The following is a 12,029-nucleotide window of genomic DNA, read 5'->3' as shown; positions in this document are numbered from 1 at the left end:
CTTGCATGTGCATGAAAAGCTGGAGGTTGAGGATGTTGTAGGTAGCTGGCAAATCTAGCCTTGCATAATTTGCAGCCAATTGCCCCGCTCGGTTTTCTCTTTGCTAATTGTAGCTAATGTCCTTTGTTTTTAACTAAGCACGAGCAGGTTTTTTAAATAAAAATCTTGCATAGCAAGACCAAGCTGCCGGCCAAGTTCTAATAAAGTTTCCTCTCTCTCTCTAGCACGACGTAAGCCTGCATAAGACGGTGGCCTTTGTGCTATTCCACTTGCAAGTATTGTGCCGGTAGTCTATCTCGCTGCACTATACCCCAAACACAATTGTCACTTATCATTAGTCACATGCGAGGTCTGTAGCAATCAAGAATTTCAAGAGAAGTCGCGACACCTTTTTTTTTTCAAGATCGAGGAACCACGCGGAAAATCTGGACACGGTCATATTCGCATTCAAATATAATAGCAGCTTGATTTTTTCTCTCTTGTCTGTTTTTTTGTGTTCGTGATTTGTCTCTGATCTGTTCTAAGTTCTCGCTCCGCTTGACATTGTGTTTCATTTTCAGTGGTCTTTTTTTCGTTCACTGAATATGAGTAGCGGTACGAGAAGGCAATGCTCAGCTGCATTTAAACTAGAAGTTGTTGACTATGGCTGCTTAGCGCCACTTTGGTGTATCGGAAAAAAAGCGTGCGCTATTGGAGGGAGCAGAAAGGGAGGCTGCAGATGTGCAATCCACGGAAAATGTCATTTTGTGGGTGATGTGCGGTTCATCCGCAGCTAGAGAATCGCTAGGAAACTTTGTGTGGGAAGTTCATGCATGCTCGCTGCCAGCGACCGTGGGTACCATTCACAAGAAAGCTGTGGAACTCGCTCGAGAAGCTGGGCTCACGAGAGAAGAGTTTCGCGCACCTAACTCTTGGGTGCATCGATTTATGAGACGCAAAGGATTTTCTTTCCGGCGGCGCACATCCAACTGTCAGAAGTTTCCAGACAAGTTCGAGGACAAGCTTATAAACTTTCAGGGCTTCGTGAACCGGCTTCAGGAGCAGAACAACTACATGATTGGGCAGATTGGCAACGCTGACGAGACCCCCGTGTGGTTTGACACGCCTTCATCGACCATGATCCTGCAGCGTGGCGCCAAGGATATGAAGCTGTTGTCCACTGGCAACGAGCACTCGCCCTTTACTGTCATGCTGGCATGCATGGCAGATGGTAAAAAGCTTCCGCCCTTCATCATTCTCAAACGTAAGACAATGCTGAAGGAAGTGTTTCCGCCCAGTGTTGTCTTTCGCATCAACAAAAAGGGATACATGGACGAGGCCATGATGCTCGAATGGATACGAGAAGTCTGGAACCGTCAGCCAGGTGCACTGCTGCGTCTTTGCAGCATGCTGGTGTTAGATGCGTTTTGTGGTCACTTAACCGACGCTGTGAAGCACGCACTGGGCGATGAAAAAAATGGACCTCGCCGTGATACGAGGTGGTATATCGTCCACCCTCCAACCGTTCGATGCTGTGCTAAACAAGCCGTTCAAGGACCGAGTGCGGCTGGAGTACTAAAAGTGGATGTCCTGCGACAACCCAAAGACACTGACAGGCTGCCTACAGAGGCCTCCGCTTGCGACTGTTTGCGACTAGGTGCTTTCCGCCTGGTATTCCTTGCCAGATTCAATGCTGTAAAATGCTTTTAAGAAATGTTCCATCAGCAACTCGCTGTATGGCACGGAAGACAACGCACTGTTGGAGGCGGCCAGCGACAAACTCTCGTCATCAGAAGACAGTGGTGCTTCGTCTGACGAATAGGAACAGTTGCAATGGTGGTTGAGGGGAGCTCCGACAATCGGGGTGCGGTGCGCCCAATTCGCAAATAAATGTCGTTTGGCAATTTCGGGTTGTTTTCCTTTTTTTTCTTTTTTGGCAACCTGAACTTGGGGGGTAGACCTATATTCCCACTCAACCTATAGTCTGGTTTATACGGTAGGCGTCACCGAACTGGTAAGCGGCCTAGTCGGCAGACGAGCCCAAGGCGATCGCATCAGCTCGCAAGTGTGCCTCTGCGGAAAGCATGCAGCGGGCATTGAAAAAACGCCATTTAGGTGGCGCAAAACGGAAGGACTACATGCCTGGTGCCTACTGAGAAAGCTGAATTTGCAAATCACTGTAAATTAACAGCTTTTCCATGCTACTGTCTGCCCAAAATGGACCCGTGTTTTTGCATGATTTCTCAGGATTCAAATTTTTCTGCAGTTGCAAACTTGTCTGAAAGATATCTCTGCCTCTAGAGCAGCTAGGACTGTCAATTTTGTTGTGACATGTAGCTGTATCTTTAGTTTACACAATGGTAGGTGTGAATTTTTTTTATTAAGATCTTCAAAAAACTTTTTTTGCCAGAAATTGGAGCTTAAAGTGGGCATGTCTGCAACACTGAAGTGCAAGATGAGACAAACCTTGCTAAAATTATCAAATAAAAAAAAAAGCACTCCTACCATTATGCAGCTTTTGTTCATTAGTATACAGGCATGTGCCAATAGTAGTTCTGCAATAAAAATTTCCCGTCTCATTATACCGGCAAATAATAGATAATTAATTTTAGGATATCTTGAAAACTAATTGGTTTAGAGGAACAGTAATTGCATTTTTGAAATCAGCATAAAAACCTTGATCACACTGTGAATGTTTTTTACAAACGCATGAAGATATCTGACATTTCGTCTCAAGTACAGTGTTCCCCGTTAAGGCCTAAATTGAAGAATTTCAGGCCTCTGAAATCATTACAAGAGCTAAGATAATGATTCACTCAAAAACAAGATGCGAACTGCAGGTTACCGCACTTTATTTAGTCCGTAAACTTGTCTTGTCACTCAACGGGAGCCCGCGAAAGGTTAACGTGCGACATCAACTTTGGGCTGATGGCCACCTGAGACGGAATCATCCGCAGTTGCCTTCTAACGAAATAATGTTTTGCCATCCATCCCAGTCTTGGACAGGTCTTCATAGCTTTCAGCTGCTCGTGCTGCCGTCGCCAGTAGCGAGCACCTAACTCTCCGAAGTGCTTACCAGCAGCTCTGTTGCCATTGTTTAGTGCATGATTAATCACTTTCAGCTTGAAGGCAGCCGTGTAACTTTGGTGTTGCCCCATAGCAGAACAGACAACACGCACTTGCCACTTTGGCTTGGATTGGATACGACTGGGGCTAGTGCTATGACCTCAGTGATCGGTGGCATGAGCAGATATTTCAAAGGACATGGTTGTGCGTTAATAGTACCGCCAGGCTGATGATAGCGCCAAGCTTTTGTGTGCTATCATGAGTGGTTTGAAGGAGCAAACAACATTTCTTCTGCAACTTTCAGGGATGCGATAATTACATGTGAAAAAAAAAAACAATCATAATTTTGTTAAGCAATGAGAGGGGTATGAGAATTATGAGAGTTCGAGGATTACGCGAGTACATACGGCCCATATGACCAATATTTAGTTGGTGAACCAACAAACCAACTACTGAAGGTGCAGGTGCCTTGAATGGATGCTTGCCAGCCCTACTTGTGCAGTTCAAATTGGTACATTGCTGTCCCTACTACAGCCCAGGTCATTCACGGTTGTGAGAAGGCTAACAGGACAACCAAATTGTTGCACATGCAAGGCTAGAGAAATCTGTGGCTGGATGTGACATTTCAGTCAATGGCACTGTAAACTAAACTAAGACAGGAGCTAGTAAACTGTGCCATATCGAAACTAATTGAAGAAATCATGCCTGCACAATGGACAAAAAGATGCGAACTGATTAAATAATAAATGTGGCAATGTCTTGAGTGAGTGCTTCAGCCCACCTCACTGACGGCTGCATCCTGAGATGTGGAGGCCAGTACGGGAGGAACTGTGGGGCTGGCTGTGTTGAGGGCAGGGTCCGACACTGCGGCGACGCTGGCGGAAGAGGCACACTCGCTGCTGCTTGAAGAGGACGAAGCTGCAAGCCCAAGCGAAGATGACGCCGCTGCAATGGCACCCATAGGAAAATAACTATATTTCACTTTAAGCACACACAAGAGCAGAGCTTTGCAACTTCTCCCCACTGGGCTTGTACAGTGCGGGCACTTTATTAAAAGGAGCTAGACTTCTCCGGGGCACATTTAGTTTAACGTTTCTAATGCTAAAATTAAAAACTATACAAACCGACCCGACATTTCGGGACCAATTCGGTACCCTCTTCAAGGACTGACTGTTTGGCCGGCTCCAAAGCTAGCGCCATTTCTTGCCAGCCGTTTCTTGGTAGTGTCTCCCTCTCCATCGTCCTACTTCCCATCGTTCTTGTTGCTAAGGTGTTTTCTCAACTGGTTCCGTAGACTGTGCATGCATTCACTCGGTAAGGTCCCAGTTGAGGGGGTAATGTTTTGAGGCGTTGTTTAGATATGCCAGGACTCCAAGAACTAACAGCTTTCTTGGGCAGCGACCTTCCATGTCTATGACCCAGGCGTCATCGAAATTGATGCAATGGTCAATCTTTTCACTATATTCTGCAAGCGCGTTTCGTGCAGCACACCGGACAGTATCTACAGTTCAATACCAACCATGTGACCGATCATCGAAACACACGTGAAGAAGCGATCCATACAGAACTCTTGGGCAATGAATACCCCAAGAGATTTATTCGCCGAGTAAGCCAGCCATCCGGGAAAGTGCCCCCCCTGCCCTCTTCTGCAAAAGGTGACAGTAACAGTGAAGCCTCTCCTAAACATTCCTACCGCGTCACGGTACAGTGGAAGGAGAGTATCCAAGTGGCGCACTAACCCGTTTCAACAACCCGGCGACTCTTGCCACAACCAGAACACCGACTGCCAAAAAAAACATTCCTCGGACGAGGTTGCATGCCCTGATTGTCAAGGCACTCGATGGGAAAAAAAAAATGGCAGCATATCCACGGAGTGAATGATGGAGAGTGGGGCGAAGCATTCGTCCATCCATGCGTCCGTCTGTGTGACCGTCCATGCGTCTGTTCGTGCGCCCATCCCTGCGTCCGTTAATGCGTCCATCCACGCATCTGTCTGTGTGTCCGTTCGTCCATCTATTCAACACTCCAAGTCCCACCATCTCGCATCTTTTCATTATATATTCCGCATATAGAAGCACCGTCATCCAGCGGGCATTCCAGGACTAAACGAGAGGTGGCACACGCACACTTTCTTACGGCTTGCGCTTCGCGTCTACTTCCCACCTTTAACCACCTCGACTTCATGGCATATACTACTCCACTGTATTCATGGCACTGGGGCTCAACGCTCGCTAAACCTTTCTAAAACCAAGGAGGTTACGCCCAGAGAGTATAACGTAGCAACGCTTTCTTGTCAGATAGTGCTTAATGTACATGCCAATGGCTGCTAAGGGAGAATGAGAGACAGGGAAATTCGGCTTTTACTTTCTTACGGCTTGCGTTTCGTATCTGCTTTCCCCCTTTAACCACCTCGAATTCATTCATGGTATATACTAGTTCATTGTATTCATGGCCCTGCGGCTCAACACTCGCTAAACCTTTCTAAAACTAAGGAGGTTATACCCAGCGAGTATAATGTAGCAACCCTTTCTTGTCCGATAGTGCTCAATGTACATGCCAATGGCTGCTAATGGGGATCGCAGCGTGCGCGTTGACTAAAAGCCGAATGCTCCTGTCTCTCATTCCCCATTAGCAGCCATTGGCATGTACATTGAGCACTATTTTTTATTGTTAAACAACGCACAGAAGAAATCTCTCACCGGCACCACCTTGGAGGTCAAATGTTATACCTATTTCGGGTATGTGCCACTGGTGGTTACATACTACGGTGGACGCACAAGCCACGCCATAAGGAGCTTCGCCCCTAAACACTACTCGGAATTATTATGGCAACATAAAAACGACGTGCATAACCTCAAGGCTACACGAAACAGGCTCGCAAAACACAGCGACGCCCAGGTCATCAACACAGAAGGTAGCCACACAAAAAGGGATCCGAACAACAGCTGGAAATATTAACCGCTCAACTGGGAGCTTACTGAGTGTTTACATGCACGAAGACAGTGTAGAAAACAACAAGAATAATGATGGAGAGGGGGACTGAGTGTTTACATGCACGAAGACAGTGTAGAAAACAACAAGAATAATGATGGAGAGGAGGACACCACCAAGAAATGCCGCTAGCTTCAGTGCCCCTGAAGAAGGGACCGAATCGGTCGCAAAACGTCAGGTAAGTTTACAATTTTAACTTCAACACAACAAAACTTTGGACGAAAAGTGGCTGGAAAGTTCTATTTTATTCATATGAATTCTCACCCAGCCAGACAGATCTCTATCGAGTATGTTCACCTTCAGACCCACAGCACTGCTCAACATTCTTGCTAACAAATTTATACTCATTGCATGAAAATATAAGCTCATGCTATGATACTCTTCATGGTTCACAACATAAAATAACAAAAATCAACTTGTCCATTTTTCTATCTTTATGACACTTTGTATGAAGTATAACAATTCCAGTTGAACCTCTGCATATGAGCCACACATCGGACAGCAATTTTATGTATTTTTTTTTCTTATATGAGGTCACTCTTATACAAAGAGTATGCATTTTCTTAACCCACATTTCAATGTAGGCACACTGTCCATCTCTTACATCTCTCTTTTGTTTGACTGTAACAAGTAATCAACAAAATACTGATTAGCAAGGCAACCTGCTGCACTGTTCTTCTGAGGACGACTATGCCAAGTGTACTTAAGAATGACCCGCTCTGTGAACCTGAAAAGACCAAGCCAGCAAAGCATGCCACACAAACAAAGAGCAGGACACCACTCCAGCTCTACAATCTCAACTGTATTCACACTCGGCAGACTAAGAACCTAAGCATAAGTGCCGTACATAACTTCCAGTTCAAAACCTTAAAAGAAAAAGCAATGCGTAACATGCAGACTTCTTGCATGTGACCATGTATGCATACCCTGTTCAGCAAAGCACTTACTTTGTTGTTTCTAGCTTTTATGGCTACCAACTGCATGTATCAAAAGACTTATCGGAAGCACAAAGCAGATTAACCCCTGAAAGCCCGGGTAGAGAAGTGGTCGTAGAAAAAAATCAGAAAGTTCGTTTCTGTGCTCTTGAGGTGCAGCAGAACATATTTAGCACAAGTAGTAGTGGTAGAGATGTTACATATAAGAAATACAATTCGTGTTATATATGATACAGTGGGCTTTCTTGAAACGATATTAGCGGCACACCAGTGTTCTACTTCAGTACCTATAATAATCAGAAACACAATTTCTTGCCTTGCTGAGGGAAAGTTTGATGCCACAATTGAAACCAATGATGGAATCGAGCTTATTTTCACTTGTCACACCATTCCCGTGGCGTAGCCCCGGTTCGTTACCAGTGGGTAATGTCTAACACCATCTTTCCAGATGTCAAGATTGGGCTCTTACAGTGGAACTATTTTTTTTTATTAAGCAGGTGATGGAAAGCTCGAATGGTGTCCCTTTTTTGTGTTTCCGTGGAGCATCAGGCACTCTGACAGCACAGCGACGAACACGCAGCTTCAATGGCTTGGAGTGCGCGTTCAAGTAACGCCCACTGTATCAGATATGCTACGGGCGAAATTACCCCGCTGCCGTAGAGTCCTAAGCTATGACACATCCCAAAGTATACCTAGGGACCAGATAATGTATGATGTTAAAGAGTTCACGCAAGTTTTTAGAAAAAATTAGCCATGAGTACACTTTCTAGCGTAGAACGTTCGAGCTGGAATTCCATCCCGTGCGTTCGATAGTGAGCTTGCGGTGCTCGGGTGGTAATAACTAGAAGCCCGAAGATTCTAAAACACACTTCAGCGTTCCCTAAAGCCACCAAGCAGCTTTTGAGCTTTCAGTTTCGGTCTTTAGCAGCGGGCCTAGCTTCAAATTTGGCATAACAAATATAATACGCTGGGCACTGTGGGGTTAAAGCACCAGCAATGCTCCTGTAAGCATACCTGCCAACCTAGCAGCCTGAAAATTCGGGAGCCTGTAGCTGAAGAAGAGGGTGTTGTACATCTTAAATTACAGAGACATTGGCGACCCGATGCCGTTGCCTTCGCCCACTGCAATTGTGAAATCACAGCGTTTCAGAGCGCCCATCACTATGTGTTTGGCATCGGCAGCCATTTCCCCGATGATGGCAGTGCGCGTCCAAACTACACGGATACTGCTTCGCGTCCTCAGGAACATTTTCTGAAACAATGGTCCTGCGTAATCCCTTATTCGCTTGTGTTCCACAAGAAATCCTGGGAACAGGCATGCTCCTTTGGAAGAAACTTACAGTGCTGCCTTGCCCTTTCACAGCACAAACGTAGTTCTAATGCTTCTGTGAACCTATGGGAGTCTGCCTAGCAGCTGTGCGAAACGCTTGTATCACAGGCGCACGTGGTATAATATCTGTACTTGTCACCTTTCCGGGGGGTCTCACAGCGCAGAATTATGCGTGACACTGATTTTCTAATCGAACTCGGGGAAAAATGCAACCCACACAACACACATAACTGAGACCAAAGCAGGCTGTGTAGGCCTTGCGTACAAAATGAGGGGGCCAAGACAGACACAAAAGTTGTGGTACCTTTTCCTTCTCCTTTTGGCATGGTGGCAAGCCTATCCCACAACCAGCCTTTGCCCAGATGTGCGGTACTACCTAGCAGTACTATTCTGCAGCACCGCAACTGTCGCAGCATACAAGTGATTAAAAAAAGAAAAAAAAACACACTACTACTGTGGCAGCCATTTTTCTGTAAATTTGAGATAGCATTCGTACAATCGGGAGGTCAAAATTCGAGAGTCTCCCGGACAAATTGGGAGAGTTGGCAGGTATGGTACGTTCCCAAGCTGCAAGCACAAATGGCAATACTAATCAACATGAGTTAAGTGAAATATATAAACTTGCCAACATTAATGCAGCCTACTATGGAACGAACTACAAAACTTCATCTTAGTCAAGTAACTCTTTCTTGCTGCTTGTTATATTCCAAAGCAGTAAACAAAAAAAAAAAGGCAACAAGTATGAATAAAGTGAGTTTGATAATGTGTGTGCCTATTTAACCTCGATGTATAATTTTTCAATGTTAACAAACGAGTGTTAAATATCTCAATACGCATAGCTACAAAATATGCACTACATCCAACACCCCTTTAGTCAAATGGGCAACTTCATCAAGCCCTTGAGTCACTGCAGTTGACAGCCATAAAAGCTAGAAACTGTGAACACCGCTCTCCACAACAGGACAATCACAGTGCTGCAAACAGTCTTCATACCGAGACTCGACTGGTTCAAATGATAAAAAATTTTGCGTAGTTCGCATAACTTTTTTTGTCCGCATTTTGAACAGGAAATCTAAAGACATGCTGTATGACATCACTTCAGTTAGGTTCTACCAAAAAAAAAAAAAACGCAGTTGAACACTCCTCCTCTGGCATCCACTGGATGGCCTAACTCACCTGTTGGGCTGCCTCTCCCGGCTGTCTGTTTGCGCTTGAGGGCATCCTTGTAGCATTGTGAGCAGAGACCGTCCGTGGCTGGACTGCCATAAAAACCGCAGCCGGACCGGCACAAGGCCCCACTTTGCGACATCTGATTGGTGTCCCGCTCCATGATACCACTCAGCGTCGCTAGTCACGCCTGCCAAGACCATGAAAGTTGTGCGCCACAACATTCATACAGCAGTAAAACCAGGGCTCATATGAACCGTAACTAGGCAGCCAACAAGATTGCAATAGAAGCCAGATGCACCTTTTTACAAATGAAGCAGCTCGATTTGAACCATCACCTTTTATGAATTGCGAATGCAGTTGATCTTCCAAAATTCATGTGTGACATATGTACGGGCTCAGCCACATTAAGGTTAACATGTCGTTACTATTGAAGACCTCATAGAAGCTCATGTTCAATTAGTGAAATTACTGTGTCAGTCCACACCTATTTGCATGTCAGATAACAGACATAATGAAGTAGAAAAGCTTTTACATTTAGCGCCTTCATTATCATCACAGAGTTTCCTAAATATACATTAGAGGGAACTCTTGCACTAGTGTCTAAGGGAGCTGCAACGCATGGGAATTATGGGGAGTAAATGAATTTTCCTAGTCTTCATACTTTACGTTCCTTCTGGCTTCACGTGGCTTGAAGTTCCTTCGTCACAAAACAACAATTGGCAAATGTGCGGCCGTTACTCTTCAACTTCTAGGATCGCCATTTCACCTCAGCTCAAGTTCAGAACTGCTCGTTCTTTTATTGAAAATAAAACCGAAACTCAAAGGGCATTCGCCGCCTGCAAGCATGAAGACTAGGGATATCCATGTTATACCGATAATTCCCATGGACGCTGACGGATCGCAGTGCTAAAGTCCCCTATAGTTATTTTATTAAAGGAACTATGGATACCATGGTCGACCCTGACACACTGCAGGAAAAGTTTATGAGATATGGATAAGTCAGCAAAATGAAGGTCGCTTCTAATCTTACTGAAGGGTGCGAAACTGCAAGCGGAGATGTTTAAATTTAGGGACTACCCATCTATGTTCACATACAAAACGAAAGTAGGGATTTTTAGCCCGTCTCGCGTCCTCGTTGCCGCCTGATGGCATTTAGATGCGCAATTGTGAAAGCATAGAGATAAGTCAGAAGGAAGCGAGAAAATAGCTGCGCATGCACGCTCATGACGAAACGGACGCTAAACGCGCGTTTCTCGACGCCACTTACGCCCCTCCGAGGTGACAATAGTTCTCGCACGTGCTAATAAGTTGAGAATTCTAGGAATCGTAGCATGCGGCGAACAAACACAGTTATGCAGTCAACACACCGATTTGTGTTGTTTGAGAGGCGCGTAGCAACAGGTTGACAGCAGGCGTCCGAAAGAAAACGAGGACAAGGTGAAGGACATCACTTGATCGGAACCAAAGAACAATAACTTGCGCGACCACTCTTGGCACGGCCCAGTCATCGAAAGTTGCCGAGTTAATGCGCGAAATGCGTCCATCACGACCGGGCTAAACCTGGTTCGAGTCATTGCCCTTGAGGGGCGATACGAGCGTCTTCGAAAAGCTTACGGACATCGACATCAGTGCACGTGAACAAGGCTCGCCCATCAATGAGAGCATGCACTGTTTCGTGCCTCTCGAGTCTCCTGATGCGCGCTCCGCACCGTAGGCGAAGAATGCAGAACGACAGCAGCTCTTTACGACCAGCACACGTAGGTAGCCGTGAACGCGCGAGGGCACCGTCGAACAAGCTGAACGTTTTACCCGTGTCTCATAGTCGTTAAGCCGTGGCGGCAGTAGCAATTCGATCACTGGGCGTGAAGTAGCAGCCAAGAGGTTGGCGATGCTAATGAACACTGAACAAAATGCTCAGTCAAAGATGCCCCGATGATTGCGAACCTGCGCAATAGGCCTATAAATCCCGATGTCCTGGTGTTGAACAACGCATATTTAACCACGAGACGGCTCACGAGAGAGCTTACGAGCCTTCCCGTAGCAAAACTCGACTGCCAACGCAAGTCTATACATACAGCTGCGTCATCATGTCGAGACCCCCGTTACAAGACGCCTGGGCGTAGCATTGCTTTAGGCCTGACTTATTTTCCAGCTGATAGAGGTTCTCTCACCTAACGTTGGCTCTGAATAGCTATCCCGAAAACAGGGTGGCGGCGATGAGTCCGTAGCAGCCACGAACAGTCCAAACGAAACCACACGGTAGGTTTAGTAAACGCTTCCTTGTAGGAGAAATGCACATTCACCACCAGAGAGACGAGGGGAAAATGGCGTCCACCACGTATCCAACGATATTTCACAGCCAGGCAGTGTCCAGTCTACAAAAGCATCGCTCGCAGACAATGTCGTCCAAGTCACTGCTCTTTGTCTTTCACAGTTCATGAAATAAGGTGCATCTTGTCGGCCAAACAGCAGGCCACAGTAAGGACAATGCTCAGCCAGCTCAGCCTTGCCTCGCTTTCGTGATGAGCAGCAGATTGCCACAATCAAAGATCAGAATT

At 46.0% G+C, this 12,029-nt stretch overlaps 1 protein-coding gene across 4 annotated transcripts in view; it reads right to left on the bottom strand.

The window, feature by feature from the left end:
- drn (zinc finger AN1-type doctor no) overlaps window positions 1-12,029 on the bottom strand; it is a 30,244-nt gene that overhangs the window by 17,219 nt on the left and 996 nt on the right. The window contains exons 1-3 of one of the 4 annotated variants that reach the window (XM_075892188.1): window positions 11,643-12,022; window positions 9,478-9,658; window positions 3,827-3,963 (exon numbers count right to left, since the gene is read on the bottom strand). In XM_075892188.1, the coding sequence (XP_075748303.1) occupies window positions 3,827-3,963; window positions 9,478-9,631 (291 nt within the window). In that variant the 5' untranslated portion in view covers window positions 9,632-9,658; window positions 11,643-12,022. Of the gene's footprint in view, window positions 1-3,826; window positions 3,991-9,477; window positions 9,659-11,642; window positions 12,023-12,029 lie in introns of those variants that run through there. The other 3 variants (XM_037422405.2, XM_037422407.2, XM_037422406.2) reach the window with 3 other exon arrangements.

The sequence above is a fragment of the Rhipicephalus microplus genome, chromosome 4 (assembly GCF_043290135.1).
Source record: "Rhipicephalus microplus isolate Deutch F79 chromosome 4, USDA_Rmic, whole genome shotgun sequence".
Lineage (NCBI taxonomy): Eukaryota > Metazoa > Arthropoda > Arachnida > Ixodida > Ixodidae > Rhipicephalus > Rhipicephalus microplus.
The sequence above is the reverse complement of the archived record's forward strand: the minus strand, read 5'-3'. Positions and strand labels throughout refer to the sequence as shown.